The 13,912-nt window shown below is 36.3% G+C and overlaps 1 protein-coding gene across 2 annotated transcripts in view; it reads right to left on the bottom strand.

The window, feature by feature from the left end:
• The window catches only part of TRIM24 (tripartite motif containing 24), a 94,761-nt gene that overhangs the window by 10,831 nt on the left and 70,018 nt on the right, over positions 1–13,912 (bottom strand). For both annotated transcript variants that reach the window (XM_081244468.1, XM_081244469.1), the window contains exons 10-14: positions 10,142–10,315; positions 6,410–6,583; positions 2,892–3,027; positions 1,340–1,412; positions 76–244 (exon numbers count right to left, since the gene is read on the bottom strand). In XM_081244468.1, coding sequence (XP_081100594.1) covers positions 76–244; positions 1,340–1,412; positions 2,892–3,027; positions 6,410–6,583; positions 10,142–10,315 — 726 coding nt within the window. The remainder of the gene's footprint in view (positions 1–75; positions 245–1,339; positions 1,413–2,891; positions 3,028–6,409; positions 6,584–10,141; positions 10,316–13,912) is intronic.

Below are 13,912 nucleotides of genomic sequence, written 5' to 3'. Positions count from 1 at the left end.
CTCCTACGAGCTATTTAAAGTTTCTCTCATCCTATCCCTCAAGTAGGAGTAGTATTGCAATCATAATATAATTACATTTTGAGCCCTAGATTCTTCATCTGATTCTTGTTTCACTATAACAACAGGAAAATCATAATTTTCAGGTGGTCCACTGTTTTCTTGTTTTATTCGGATTGGCTCCAACATGACCACTGGGACTTTGTGTGTAGAATCAGCTCCTGCTGGTTTGCTGGAAGAGCCAGAACTATAAGTATAAGAAAAAAAGAAAGAAAGTAAGAAAAAAAATCTAAGAAAGCTACCTTAAGTATCTTAAAACAAGGTATGATAATAGCTTTTTGGAGTAATGCTGTATCTTCACAGCAATGGTAACTATGTTACATCAGCAATAAATGATACATAACTGAAATGCATCTGCTGTATGCAAAACAGTTTCATTTATGTATAAAAATGTTCCACATATTAACCTATCAAAATGGTTATATTACATACCTGGAAAGGTATTTAAATAAATTTAAATAAAACCTGAATTAAAACTGACTTCAATATCCTGAAGCTCTAAAATTGGGCAGCCAGATCTTAGAACTATCTTAGAATTAGCATCTTTTTTTTAGGATTTTCCTTTCCTTCTCTAGTCAGTGACAAAGAGAAGTCTAGGCTCACATTAACGATTTACTGTCACAAAGTGTGAAGATAATTAACTAGGTTCATAATTTACTGGTGTTCTGCTATTTTAAAAAATGTAGTGCAACAAAAAAGCCGTTTACAGATAGCTACTATGTTCTCATAGGATTAAAGGCAAACTTTTCCCCTTCAGAGTATGCTACTTCCATACAATTAGGAAAGTAAGAATTGGGTTCACTATCTAGGAGAAATTTGCAAGCATTATGAGTGGGTGTGTAACACAGTAAGTTAAAATACAGTTTCAACAAGTGTAAAACAGAATCAATGTTTGGTTATTAGAAATGTCAGAACACCAATTTTAGTATAAAATTATTATTTGTTTTCCCTAAGTTTTTATTTGTGCATGTTACTATATAGTGCAGTGTGTTACACAGACTTCATTTTTGTTTTTTCCTTGCTATTATACTAAAGTCAAATGTATTTTCTTATTTTCAACAAATAAACATTTTTGTATCTTTAAAGATAAAATTGTACTCTACTAAACCCATTGATTTATTACATTAACATATAATATATAATAATTATTAAACATTTAACTTAAAAGTTAAAAATAAGGGAAATTGCTTAAAATGTACTGAGTACCAAAGCATGCTGAACATTGGTGAGAGAAATCTAGTTACAGATTTTATAGACTAGAGAATAAGTTAAGTCAGTTTACCTTCCTCGGCTCCCAACGCTGGAGGCACTAGGTGAACGTATTGGTGGGTGTACACTTGTCATAGTAACAGGTCCTGAGATCATACACATTCGTAAAATGAATTAAAAACTGTATTTAATTCCTACCGAATGTTCTCACTTAGTACTACATTGAAACTGGAAACACATAATGAAACTATATAAAACAAGAGTAGTTGCTGAACTCCCAGCACAGTCTGAAGTCCCCCTAAACTGGCAGGGCTGTTCAACCTCAGCAGTACTGACATTTGGGGACAGATAATTCTTTGATGTGGGGGGCTGTATGTGCATCATAAGGATGTTGAACAGCACCCTCGGCCTCTACAGTTATTAGATGCCATAGCACCTCTACATACTTAGCATCCAGGGGTGTGACAATCAGAAATGTCTCCAAACACTGTCGAATGTCCCATGTTAGAGTAACCAGGGTAGGAGCTTAGTGAGGACACTAGTGCCAGCAAAAGCTACAGAGGACAATAAAAAGTTGGTAGGGCTGGTATAAAAGCAGTCCAAGAGAGAAAGCCCCAGAGGCTAATGAACGGAAGACACTGAAGCAATGCATAGAAGATACTTTGTCCCTTGCCTGACACAGAGTTAGTACTGGATAAACGTTAGCTTTAGTAATAGTGCCAAAATGGTTTCCAGAAATGTTTTGTCAAGTTATACTCCCACCAGCTATGTATCAGAGCGTTTGTCCCATCATATCCTCATCAATGAGTATTTTTACTATTTAAATCTTTGCTTATTCAATAGTTAGAAATTATGTCTTTTTGATTTTATAATGACTACTGGTGAGATGGAACCACCCATTTTTCTTCCTCTCCCCTGTTTTACTGACTAAATGTATTTCCTCTTTAGGGAATAATCTACTCATGTCCTTTTGCAATACTGTGTACTTTCCTTATTAATCTGTATGAACCTGTTACATAATTAAAGTTTCTCTACCACATTTTGTCAACAATTTCCTTTCAGTTTGTTTATGTTTTAAATAAGTACCTCCTTTAAAATTCGACAACTGCTTAATTATGCTTGTATGACTGGTGAATGGCATAAGAAATTTTCCTCTTTCCTTATTTTGGTCTAAGGCATCTAATTTGCCAAGGTCTCTGCGAGTAGCATTAGTCAGAGTGCTTCTCTCTTGGAGGAAATAAGTAGTTGTGTCCAAAATTCTTGAACACAATTAAATAGCGAAAAAACCACCAAAAAGAGTGATTGCCACTGATAAATTTTGATGCTAGGAAAATTCCATGCAAAAAGAGATGATACGACAGGCAAATTATCAAAAAGAGAAAGTACAATACTAATTTCCTCCTGGGAGCACTATAGTGCCCATAAGTTCTGTTCAAATTGAAAATGTACAGAGGTTTAACTTTTGCTTCCCACTTCGAAAGTACATTAATTTTAAAGAGTACCCAAAACATAGACCCATTTTAATCATCCAACAGAAAAAGGGAGGAGGCGTAGGGTGATTATTTTTTAAATTATTAAAAACTGAAAAAAAAACACTAATAAAATTTTTAAAAAGCCCACTTTACCTGTAAGGCCTGGAGATGGCACTGATGAATTCGGTGACTGGACGGTTCTGTTTGAGGGTGGTCTCGGCTGGCCATGATCTGTACTAGTATCTTTCCTCACAATATTGTCCAGCATAATAGTACTTGAACAGTCAATCTGATAAGAAATTATTTCATGGCATTGTGACTTTGCAAGTTAAAAGCTACTTTAAATTTATAAGAAAACTTTAATAGTTTAATTATTATCAGATAATAAAACATGTAAATATCATATTTGAGAAGTTCTGATCCATACTTTCCCCATAATCAACCTTGAAAAAAAGCTTTCACACTTCTTAATATTTCACCTTAGTAAATATACTGAGTCACACTATTTCAGAAGTCATGAGCCAGGAGAAAAGAGTATTGTGTGCTACACCCTTAAAAATTAAAACAAAATTATAAAAAGTAATTCTAATAATGTTTCTTAATTTATTTAAAAATAATAAAATGTACCAATTTAAAAAAAAGCAAACTTGGTGAGAAGAGTAGCATAGTTTCACATTTTGCAAATTTCTTTATTGTCTGGCTTAGTAACAGCCAACTGGAAACTTGTATCTTACTCAGTCTGCTGAGATGTGTGCTTTTGGCTGAAGAATAAGAAGAAAATCTGGTCTTACACAGAAAGCACCTTGTAGAGCCTCTAAAAAGGTTGTACGAACCCCCATGTCCTTGGCCCACACTTTGAGAACCGATGCTCTGGTATGCACTAGATTGATGAAACAAATCTACGCATAACACATTTTCAGAACACTAACCTCACTTAAATACATTCTTAATGTTTGGTAGGAAAAAATTGACCCCTTAGAGATTCCTGCTTTAATGCAACAGGTATACAAATACTTGACTGCTTTCCTAATTGACTGCTAAGCTAAAATACTGATAAATTTCTACTGAATAAGACTTTAATACTTTAGATGCAAATACTAAAAAAAACTTTTTTTGAAGAATAGTTGAATTACAATGTTAATTTCTGCTGTTCAGAAAAGTGATTCAGTTATTCATATATATATTGTTTTTCATATTCTTTTCCATTATGGTTTATCACAGGATACTGAACATAGTTCTCTGTGCTATGCAGTAGAACTTTGTTGCTTATCCATTTCTATATATACTAGTTTGCATCTGCTAATCCCAAACTCTCAATCCAACCCTCACCCACCCCCCTTTTTAATGCTTAAATATACCATTTATTCCCCAAGAATGTTTTTGTGATTAAAATCCAATAGTTCCAGCTTTTCTCAATCAAGATTCTCCAAGAGAATTAAGTCCTACAGTCCGAGGGCATAGACTGTATATAATGAATTTACTTCTCAACTCTGCATCTAGAATGGTTCTAGTTATGAACCATCCTTGGGAGGACTGAGGAAATAGTCACTCAAATCAGTTTCTTTATTCTGTGGTTCAGATGAGGAATTTCAGTTGAGAAAGCTGGTGGACAAAGGGTCATCTGTATCTGAGGACTGCAGAGGAAAATTTACTTTCTGTGGGTCCTCTTTCAGTAGGGGAAGGAGGAAGTACACAGGGTTATTTATGTTTAATATTCTTTGGGCACTACCCCGGCCAATACTTTTCAGAGAGTGCAAAAAGTACTGGAATAACTAAATTTGTTAGATCTTAATGTAAAAAAAGTTATTTACATTGTGGAATAACCCTAAGAGCTAAAATAAAATTATAGGAATGACACAAAAAAAGCTTCCCTATCGATCGCCTATGCATGAAAAATACATGTACTCTACCGATTTAAAGTATAAACAATTATTTTAAAAATGAAATAACTCTGGTAAGGTTAATGATGCAACTTTCAGGAAACATTAGTTGATCTCAGTAACTTGAAAAACAAACTAAATAATACAAAATTTTAGATTCCTTCACATCCTACAAGATTTCTTAAAAGTTTTTAATGTCTGTATGAGTGATTACCTTAAGCTTATAAGATGAGAAAAGGTAAAACAAGTATCAACTTATGTATAAAGATTTGTTTATTCAATGTTATATTTTCTGCCTTTGAAAAAGATTTTTAAAAAAGTCATACTAGGGCTTCCCTGGTGGCGCAGTGGTTGAGAGTCCGCCTGTCGATGCAGGGGACATGGGTTCGTGCCCCGGTCTGGGAAGATCCCACATGCCGCGGAGCAGCTAGGCCCGTGAGCCATGGCCGCTGAGCCTGCGCGTCCGGAGCCTGTGCTCCGCAACGGGAGAGGCCACAATAGTGAGAGGCCCGAGGACAGCAAAAAAAAAAAAAAAAAAAAAGTCATACTGACAAACAGCTTAGAGGGTAAATGTGTTTAATTTAAATAAAAATGAAATCAGAGGTAATTTTGCACTGGTTAGTAAATGTTATCATTTCTATTATTATTATTATGATTTTTATTTGAGGGGAGCTTTTCCTGTGCCGGGCACTGGGCTTTACTTGCATTAGCTCATTGAGTCTGTTTTTTTTTTTTTTTAACGTCTTTATTGGAGTGTAATTGCTTTACAGTGGTGTGTTAGTTTCTGCTTTATAACAAAGTGAATCAGCTATACATATACATATATCCCCATATCTCCTCCCTCTTGCATCTCCCTCCCTCCCACCCACCCTATCCCACCCCTCTAGGTGGTCACAAAGCACCGAGCTGATCTCCCTGTGCTATGCGGCTGCTTCCCACTAGCTATCTATTTTACGTTTGGTAGTGTATATAAGTCCATGCCACTCCCTCACTTCATCCCAGCTTACCCTTCCCTCTCCCCATGTCCTCAAGTCCATTCTCTAGTAGGTCTGCGTCTTTATTCCTGTCCTGCCCTTAGGTTCTGCCCTTCAGAACTAATTTTTTTTTTTGATTCCATATATACGTGTTAGCATACGGTATTTGTTTTTCTCTTCCTGACTTACTTCACTCTGTATGACAGACTCTAGGTCCATCCACCTCACTACAAATAACTCAATTTCGTTTCTTTTTATGGCTGAGTAATATTCCATTGTATATATGTGCCACATCTTCTTTATCCATTCATCTGTCAATGGACACTTAGGTTGCTTCCATGTCCTGGCTATTGTAAACAGTGCTGCAATGAACATTGTGGTACATGACTCTTTGAAGTATGGTTTTCTCAGGGTACATTTCTATTATTAAACTTGTCTCCACCTCTTCTGGTGTCTTAAATGTTAGACTCCCTCTCTAACCTTATTCTATTGTAATGTATCACATTCCAGCAGTTCAACCTTCCAGTACCTCCTCCCATGTCCTCACCCCTTCCTTCCCAGCTTAGATTCCATAATCCATCACCATAATCATTCATTTACAAACACTTTAACTCCAGTGCCCTGAAAGACATTCTGTAGTATGTTCAAGTGTTAATCTTTTTATTATTCCTGCTGTTACCATATTTCTAAAGGATAAAAACAACTTCTAAACACAAACGCACAGTCTATAATCCAACAAACCCATGCCTTTTACCAGATCCAAGTTCACTTAAAATTTTTGAAACAGGTTCTTAGTATAAATTTTATGTATACTTACATCTGGAAGAGAAGGAAGATTATAGGGACCTCCCACGGGTGAGCTCAAATCAATCATGGGCGACCCAAAAGCCTTTCCATCATATCCTGCTGCACTAGTAATGGTGGGGCTGGAAGGAGTAGAGGACGTGCTGTTGGCAGCGGAGGGGGTGGCCTGCCCGCTGCTGACCTGCCACTGTGGTAGCAAGAAGGAAAGAAGGAAGGTGGTCTATCAGCAGGCCTGTAACATAAAATGTCCAGCTAATCCCTGTTCCAGACACAAAACAAAGTAAAAGACACAGCCTGCTATTTGAATTCAACTGTAATTTTAATGGAAAGGGGAGAGGACACAAGTATATATGATTTTCATTAATCCTGTCCAAACATAAAAAATAAAAAGAACTGATTTTTATACCAGAAGACAACAGTTAGTATTCACGAGGAAACCACAGCACCCAATCTTGGAAAGCTTACACATATTGGAAAAGAAATACAAACATGTACAAAGCAGCTTCAAGGTAAAGATGGAGGGCTGAAAACATACGTTTTCTTCTGTCCCCACCTGATACACCTGAAAGTAAAGTGACAGTTAAGGGATTTTTTTTTTAAAAAAAGGCATTGACCTATAAAGACAAAGAAAACAGGGGAGAAGACAGAAATCACATTTTGGAAGCTGGAAGGCAAATGGACAAAAAGCAAATGAATTAGTCATAGTCAATTGGATAAAGCTGAAATCTAAGCTGGCAGTGGGAAAAATAGAGAAGCAAATCAGTATATATTGCAGAACCCCTAAGAGCTTGGGAATTAGAAGCATAAGAGGTGAAACGGGGGCTAAAAACAGGATGGTCTGTTGAGAGTATGTTTAAGAAGGATGAAATCTCACGTTCGTTTCCTACTTTACCTGTAGCTACCCCAAGATAATAAGGACTACCTCCACCTCTGCAAAAGAAGGCTGGAAATTAATTTTCTAGAATAGGTAAAACAGTCTTTGGGCTGACGAGCATCAGGCTCAGCTGAAGGCAGAAGTATTGCACTTGGGCTTCCCCAGTGGCACAGTGGTTAAGTATCCACCTGCCAATGCAGGGTACATGGGTTTGAGCCCTGGTCCGGGAAGATCCCACATGCCACGGAGCAACTAAGCCCATGCGCCACAACTACTGAACTTGCGCTCTAGAGCCCGTGAGCCACAACTACTGAGCCCACGTGCCACAACTACTGAAGCCCACGTGCCTAGAGCCTGTGCTCCGCAACAAGAGAAGCCACCGAAATGAGAAGCCGGCACACCGCAAGGAAGAGTAGCCCCTGCTTGCCACGGCTAGAGAAAGCCCGCGTGCAGCAAAAAAGACCAAAACTAAATTAATTAATTAATTAATTAATTAAGGAAAAAAAAAAAGCATTGCACTGAAAATGACCAGTAAGAAACCATACACACAATGAATGCCGAGGTTCCTGCCCACTCTGCCTCCGGCCCGCTAACAATCTTCTTCCCCCAGCTGGCTTCAATGAGCAGCCAGGTCCTGCATTTCAGGCATGAAACAGAAAGATCTTTTGGGAATTGGACCACTACCTATAAACAGTGACATTAGTAACTCTCCTAATAAACACGCCTAGCAGCCCTCATGTAAGAGTGAAATTCAGCCATCAAACGTTAGCCCCACACCCTGGCTTTCGGGTTTTTTTTTTTCTAAACACCCATTTCTCATATACAAACAGGTAATTAAGCATCAATAAACATCTGAGGAAACTCTTTGTCATTTATGTTAGAGGCTGAAATAAACACATTAATAAAGGAATGCTATAGGGTATACAGAGATGAACCATGCTGCTATCTATACTTTACTTTGAAACCTATCAAAAAATGAGAAGGTTTGATTGACAGATGGATGGATAAATGGGTATATGGATAATAAGTGAGAAGGCAAATAGAGCAATCTGTCCCCTATACAACTCTTTCAACTTACTATGTTTGAAAATTTTTATAATAAAATATTGGGGGGAAAAAAGCCACTAAGAGGTATCTTAAGACTATGCAGGGGAAAAAACTCCCAAACTCAGTTTCATTTATATATGGACTACACAATATAGAGTGACAGTGATGGAAATATTCTAACTTTGAAAAATCTAATTTACATGCTCCACTGAAAAAACTAAAAAACCCTGTGAATATGAATGTCATCTTTACCACCTACCCACCCCTCGTATCCATCCACCTGTCTGTGTCTCTCTATCTTCCTCCTTCCCTCCCCAGAATAAGCAGTTACAGTTGATGTGTATCTTTCCAGGTTTTGTCTATATATATGAGATTTAAAAAACAAAAACAAACCCACAAAATTGAGAATAACTCACAAAAAAATCCGACAAAGTTTTTTGCCGTGTAATATACTTCGGAGATCATATATAGATTACTGCCTTTTCTTAGTAGCCAAAAAGCATTTCCACTGTCCAAGTATACTATAATTTGTTAAGCTACTCTATCAATTAAAACAAATTCCCCATTATCTTTTATCCTAGCTTGTTCATTTATTCATTCATGTTTAGACTTTTGACCAGGAAACATTTTTAAAAACCTTCTTAGAGTGCATGTCTACCCATTAAAAATAATACATAGGGAATACGTGAGGAAACATTTGAGTACCCAGAATGTGCCAGGTGCTTTTATATACACTAGCACTAAGTCTCAGCACAACTCTGCAAGGTACTCACTCACTCTATAGTGGGGGCAAAGGAGATTTTAAAGAGTACACTTGTACAAGGCCACAGAAGCATTAGGAAAATAAACAGAATTTAAGACCAAACTGCAGTCTGGTCCCTTTTCATCTCACCTCTAATGATGAAACAGAGATAGGTATAAATTTTATTGAAAATAATTAAAATATTATTTTAGAAAGTATTAATATTTTATCAAAACCAAACAAATTATAAACATATACACACACACTTAGTATATGTACTTTTAGAATATTACTTTCAAATCATTTGATTAAAATGAATGTCACAGAATTATGGGAATAGCATCATATTCTTTATTTCGGTCTTGGCAAAAAAATTAAACTGAAATCAATCTACTAGTCGTAAGTTGGAAAGGCTTGACACAAGTACTTGGAGAAGATAAAGCACTGGGAGAACTTTTTAAAACAGTGTAATACCTAAAAAATATTTTTACCTGAAAACACTAAGAATATATATATATAATATATAATATATATTATAAATTTATATAATACAAATATAAATTATAACTTAAACATTAAACCTTCTAAGAGTCAATATATAACCTTAAATATTAAACTTTATCAGATGTATATGTACTACATATTAAAACTGTGTGATACTAAGGTTTGTGTCCAAGAAGTCTCCCTGAAACACTTTGAAGATTTGTTTATTGGTCTCTCTTTAAGTATGCAATCTGTATTTGTTAGAATAATTCTGTCTTAGGAAATTTAATGCACTCACCTAAAAGCTACACACATTAACATTGAAAAATTCATACCTATGACTCACCGATTATCCTGATCCTTCACTTCTGTAGAAGTGGCTTGATTTCTCTTGTTAATTACAAAGCATCAAGATCCTTTCTCTTAGCTTTGCCTCTCTCTATAGGGCAGTCTGTAATAAACTTTGTAATCCACATTTATTTAAAAAAGGAAAAAGCTTACTCTTGCTCTTTATCACCATTGCTCTATCCATAAATTCAATGTGATTTGGAAGTAGAGAGAAGCAGAATAAGCAACTGTGGAGAAGTAAATATATATACCTGTTTTATGGCTTGTTGAGCCAGGAAAGCCATCTGCAGGGGGTTGGGCTTTATTGCTTGTCGTGGCGCATTCTGGTTTGGCGGATATCTTAGCTGTTGAGGATGAGGAGGAAGAACTGGTCCATTGGGTTTGGGGCTATGATTTTGAAAATTTATCAAACGTGGAGGAGGTTGCTGGAAAAAAAGAAATTCAACCAACTCAGTGACAATCATCTCCTGAAAGACAAAGTGTAAAGAACTCCATTTTATAACTTTTACAGAAAGACAGCAATTCTGTCACAGATGAATCATTTATTAAAATTACAGTAAGGGTATGGGGGGAGGGGACAGCCTTCCAGAATGTGTATAAGCAATTTAAAGAAAAGAAGTTTTATTAGGAAAGATCCTTGGGAGAGGATTTTCCAGCTGCAAGTAGGTTAAACTAGGATTAGATCTAGGCCACACTGGCAAGTAGGGAAAATCTGTCTTTGGTATTCTTCTAAGTCCCTGATGATTATATTCTACAAAGAATTGCCCTCTTCAATCTTCCTAAAATAATGTGATGGTAGAATAATTACTAACATTTACTGAGTAGTTATTACATGTCAGGTACTACTTTAAGTGCTTTACATGTGTTAACCCATTTAAGCTTCACAATGATCCACTAAGGTAGAGATTACCTCTGTTTTACAAAAAAGGTAACTGAGATATAGAGAATTTAAATAACTTGTCCAAGATTAACAAAGATAGGAGGAATGGAGCTGAGATTTGAACTCAAGTCCTCTGGTGCCAAGCAGTAAAACATAAATAATGAACAGATGAATATTAATAACATTTAAAAATTAATGAATCGGATCTTATTGAGATCAAACTATGTGCCAGGCATTGTGACTGGCATTTTACATATGTTATCTCATTATTACCCTCTCCTCATTTTACATATTAGGACACTAAACATTAAAAAGCTGGGATAACTTGAAAAAAGTCACACAGCTCATTAAAGGCAGCACTAAGGCTTTAATCCAAAACTAGTCTGCCATTTCATTACCCAAACATGTTTTGGTGTTTAGCTGGGGGTTAAGGTACTAATTACAGCTCAGAGGATGAGTCTCTCTAAAAACAAATAGATTTTGAAAGGACACCCTTCAAGGACAACACTGGTTGATTATAGGGCAGGTAGGGGCTGGGAAGGCAAGCCTAGTTTGCTCAATAAATGCTAGCCCTAGAAACTGAGACCAGTGTTCTAGAAAAAGGTAACCGTATATGCCAGTCTCACCTTGACTACCCAATTCTCTCTAAGGTTGGCAACTTATTGCAAAGTAAATACTTATTTTCAGGCTATCTTAACTGCATATGAATAAGAACTTCTCAGAAAGGGAACTATTAACTCCCACATTCAAGGTGGGAAAAATAAATGTGAAATTTATAAAGGCTGAAAGAGCAACATCTTAAACTTTGACACTGTGAAGGCAGACAGCCATAAAGTGTAGCTCTGCCCTCGTTTTGTTCTTTTCCTTCTCCCATTTTTGGAATTCATCTCCTTTCCTGGGTAAATTACTTCTCTTTCCCCTCTCTTGAAAATTAGTTGGCACTGGGTTCACCGTCAATAACTTTCAAGAGTGAACAGCCATTACAGACCCAATGAAAAGTAGATTTAGACACTATTTCAAGATCAAGGGAAATTCTTGAAATTCTATTCTTCTGGGTGAAGAACAGAAAAATATTAGAGAAAAAGAGAAAATGAAAAAATCTTATAGAAGCGTAAGCCTGAAGCCACAGCAATTCTCTTTGATTCTTCTATTAAAGTTTTGTGACTTGAAGGGTTTTATATCATAGAAACACAAACAGAGAAGAACTGGGGAATCATAGTGGAAAACTTCTAAGTTAATCAAAGAGACAATTTTTTAAAAAGTGGAAAAGCACCCAAAGTGATCCTTAAGGGAGAACAAAAGTAGTTATAGAAGTCTTTTGCATACCCCTGCCCTGAGATTTATATATTGATTCAGTCAAGAAATGACACTTGATGCCAGAGTACTGTACTCTGTGAAAAATCAGTGTGGGACTGGATGTCGACTCTCCCATCAAGGAATCCCAGTGTGGTAAGATGTAAGGTGATTTTTCTTTCCTCTCCCAAACTGTTATAGTTGATTGAGTTAATTTCTAAGAACCCTGTGACAGGAAAAGCAACTTGAAAGAATAAGACTAGCAACTAGTTATGAGCATAAAAGAAATAGCAAAACCAGTGCTATTTTAATTAAATGGAATCAATTAATTTGCAAGAAGGAAAAAAGGGAGAGAATAGAGAAATAATTGAGAGCTCAAGCAAACTGACATATAATCATCACTATCCTCACCTTCACTCTAAATACTTCTATTATTACAGGTTTTAGTTTTATTCTAGGTCAGTATAACCATGAAGCACAGCAGATGTCCTTCTAACATCCACCCACTGTTTAGGAAATTAATGTATACATATGAATGAGAGTTATCTCCAGAGCAGTAAATCTAGCCCGGAGTGACAACCATTATGTATAAAATAACATACTTAGATCTAACAAACTTAGACCTGTCCATTAGAGTATGACAGAGTATACCGTACACCGCTCAATAAACAGAGATACATAATGTTTATCAAGTTTGTACCACTCAGTCATATAACTATGTATTCTAGCTCTGTATCACACAACTCTTTAATCATTCAGATTACACAGCTAATCTTCAGAAGAAGAAATAGGGAACTATTGTATAAGTGATTTTTAGAAGCAGGCCTTTAAATTGACCTGGGTCCTATTGGATAGATGTAGAGTATGATTTGAACACACCCACAAAGAGGTACACATACACCCTGCTTACAGACAGATATTTTCCCACATATGTATGCAAATAAACTGTTAGAAAACTAAGAAAGCAGGTGGGTACGGCAGTGTGAAAGTTTACAGATGAGGGAAAATTGATGAGTAAAAAATGTAGGAGTGGGTATTTGGTACAGAAAAGATAAAATGAGAGATGAGAGAACTGGAAGGAAGCTCAGGAGCCACTGAGAGGAGACAAGAAGAGTGGTGTGTGAGGTAATGACCAAAAGGTGAGAAAATTACTTTACAGTTGACCTTTGAACAACACAACATGGGTTTGAACTGTGCAGGTTCACCTAGACATGGATTTTTTTCAATAGTGAATACTTCAGTACCACACAATCTGTGGTTGGCTGAATCCTCAGATGCAGAACAGTGGATATGGAGGAACCACAGAGAGAGAGGGCCAACTATCAGTTATACGTGGATTTTCAACTATATGGAGGGTTAGTGCTTCTAACCCCTGCATTGTTCAAGGGTCAAATGTATTGATAAGTGGGAAAATTAGGCTGCATAATAAAGACTGTACGTTATATATATCATATAGCAGTAAATCCTAGAGAGAAATAATAAGATCAAAAGCAAATTTCTGAGATAAGCAGGCTAAAGGCTCGATCAAGGTCACTTCTGGTTTGTCACTGCTTATATAAAAAACTGTTTGAGAATGTGACCAAGTCACGTAGTATCTATTAAAACGCCTCAGTTCTTCCCTCCTTAGTGAAAAGGGAATTAATACAAATGATGGATTTATCTTATTTCAGGTTAAGTATTAAATAAAAAACCACCTTTAACATCTCTCGGACACTTAAGATAAATAACAATCATGCAAATGCTTAGCACTCATCACTCGACAAGTAATTATTTTCCCTCTCTTTTTCCTCTTCACATTCATCTTCAGAACAATTTGGGTGCCCCTGCAGTCTACCTGCAACATGTCACC

The sequence above is a fragment of the Mesoplodon bidens genome, assembly GCF_964165515.1.
Source record: "Mesoplodon bidens genome assembly, chromosome: 9".
NCBI lineage: Eukaryota > Metazoa > Chordata > Mammalia > Artiodactyla > Ziphiidae > Mesoplodon > Mesoplodon bidens.
The sequence above is the reverse complement of the archived record's forward strand: the minus strand, read 5'-3'. Positions and strand labels throughout refer to the sequence as shown.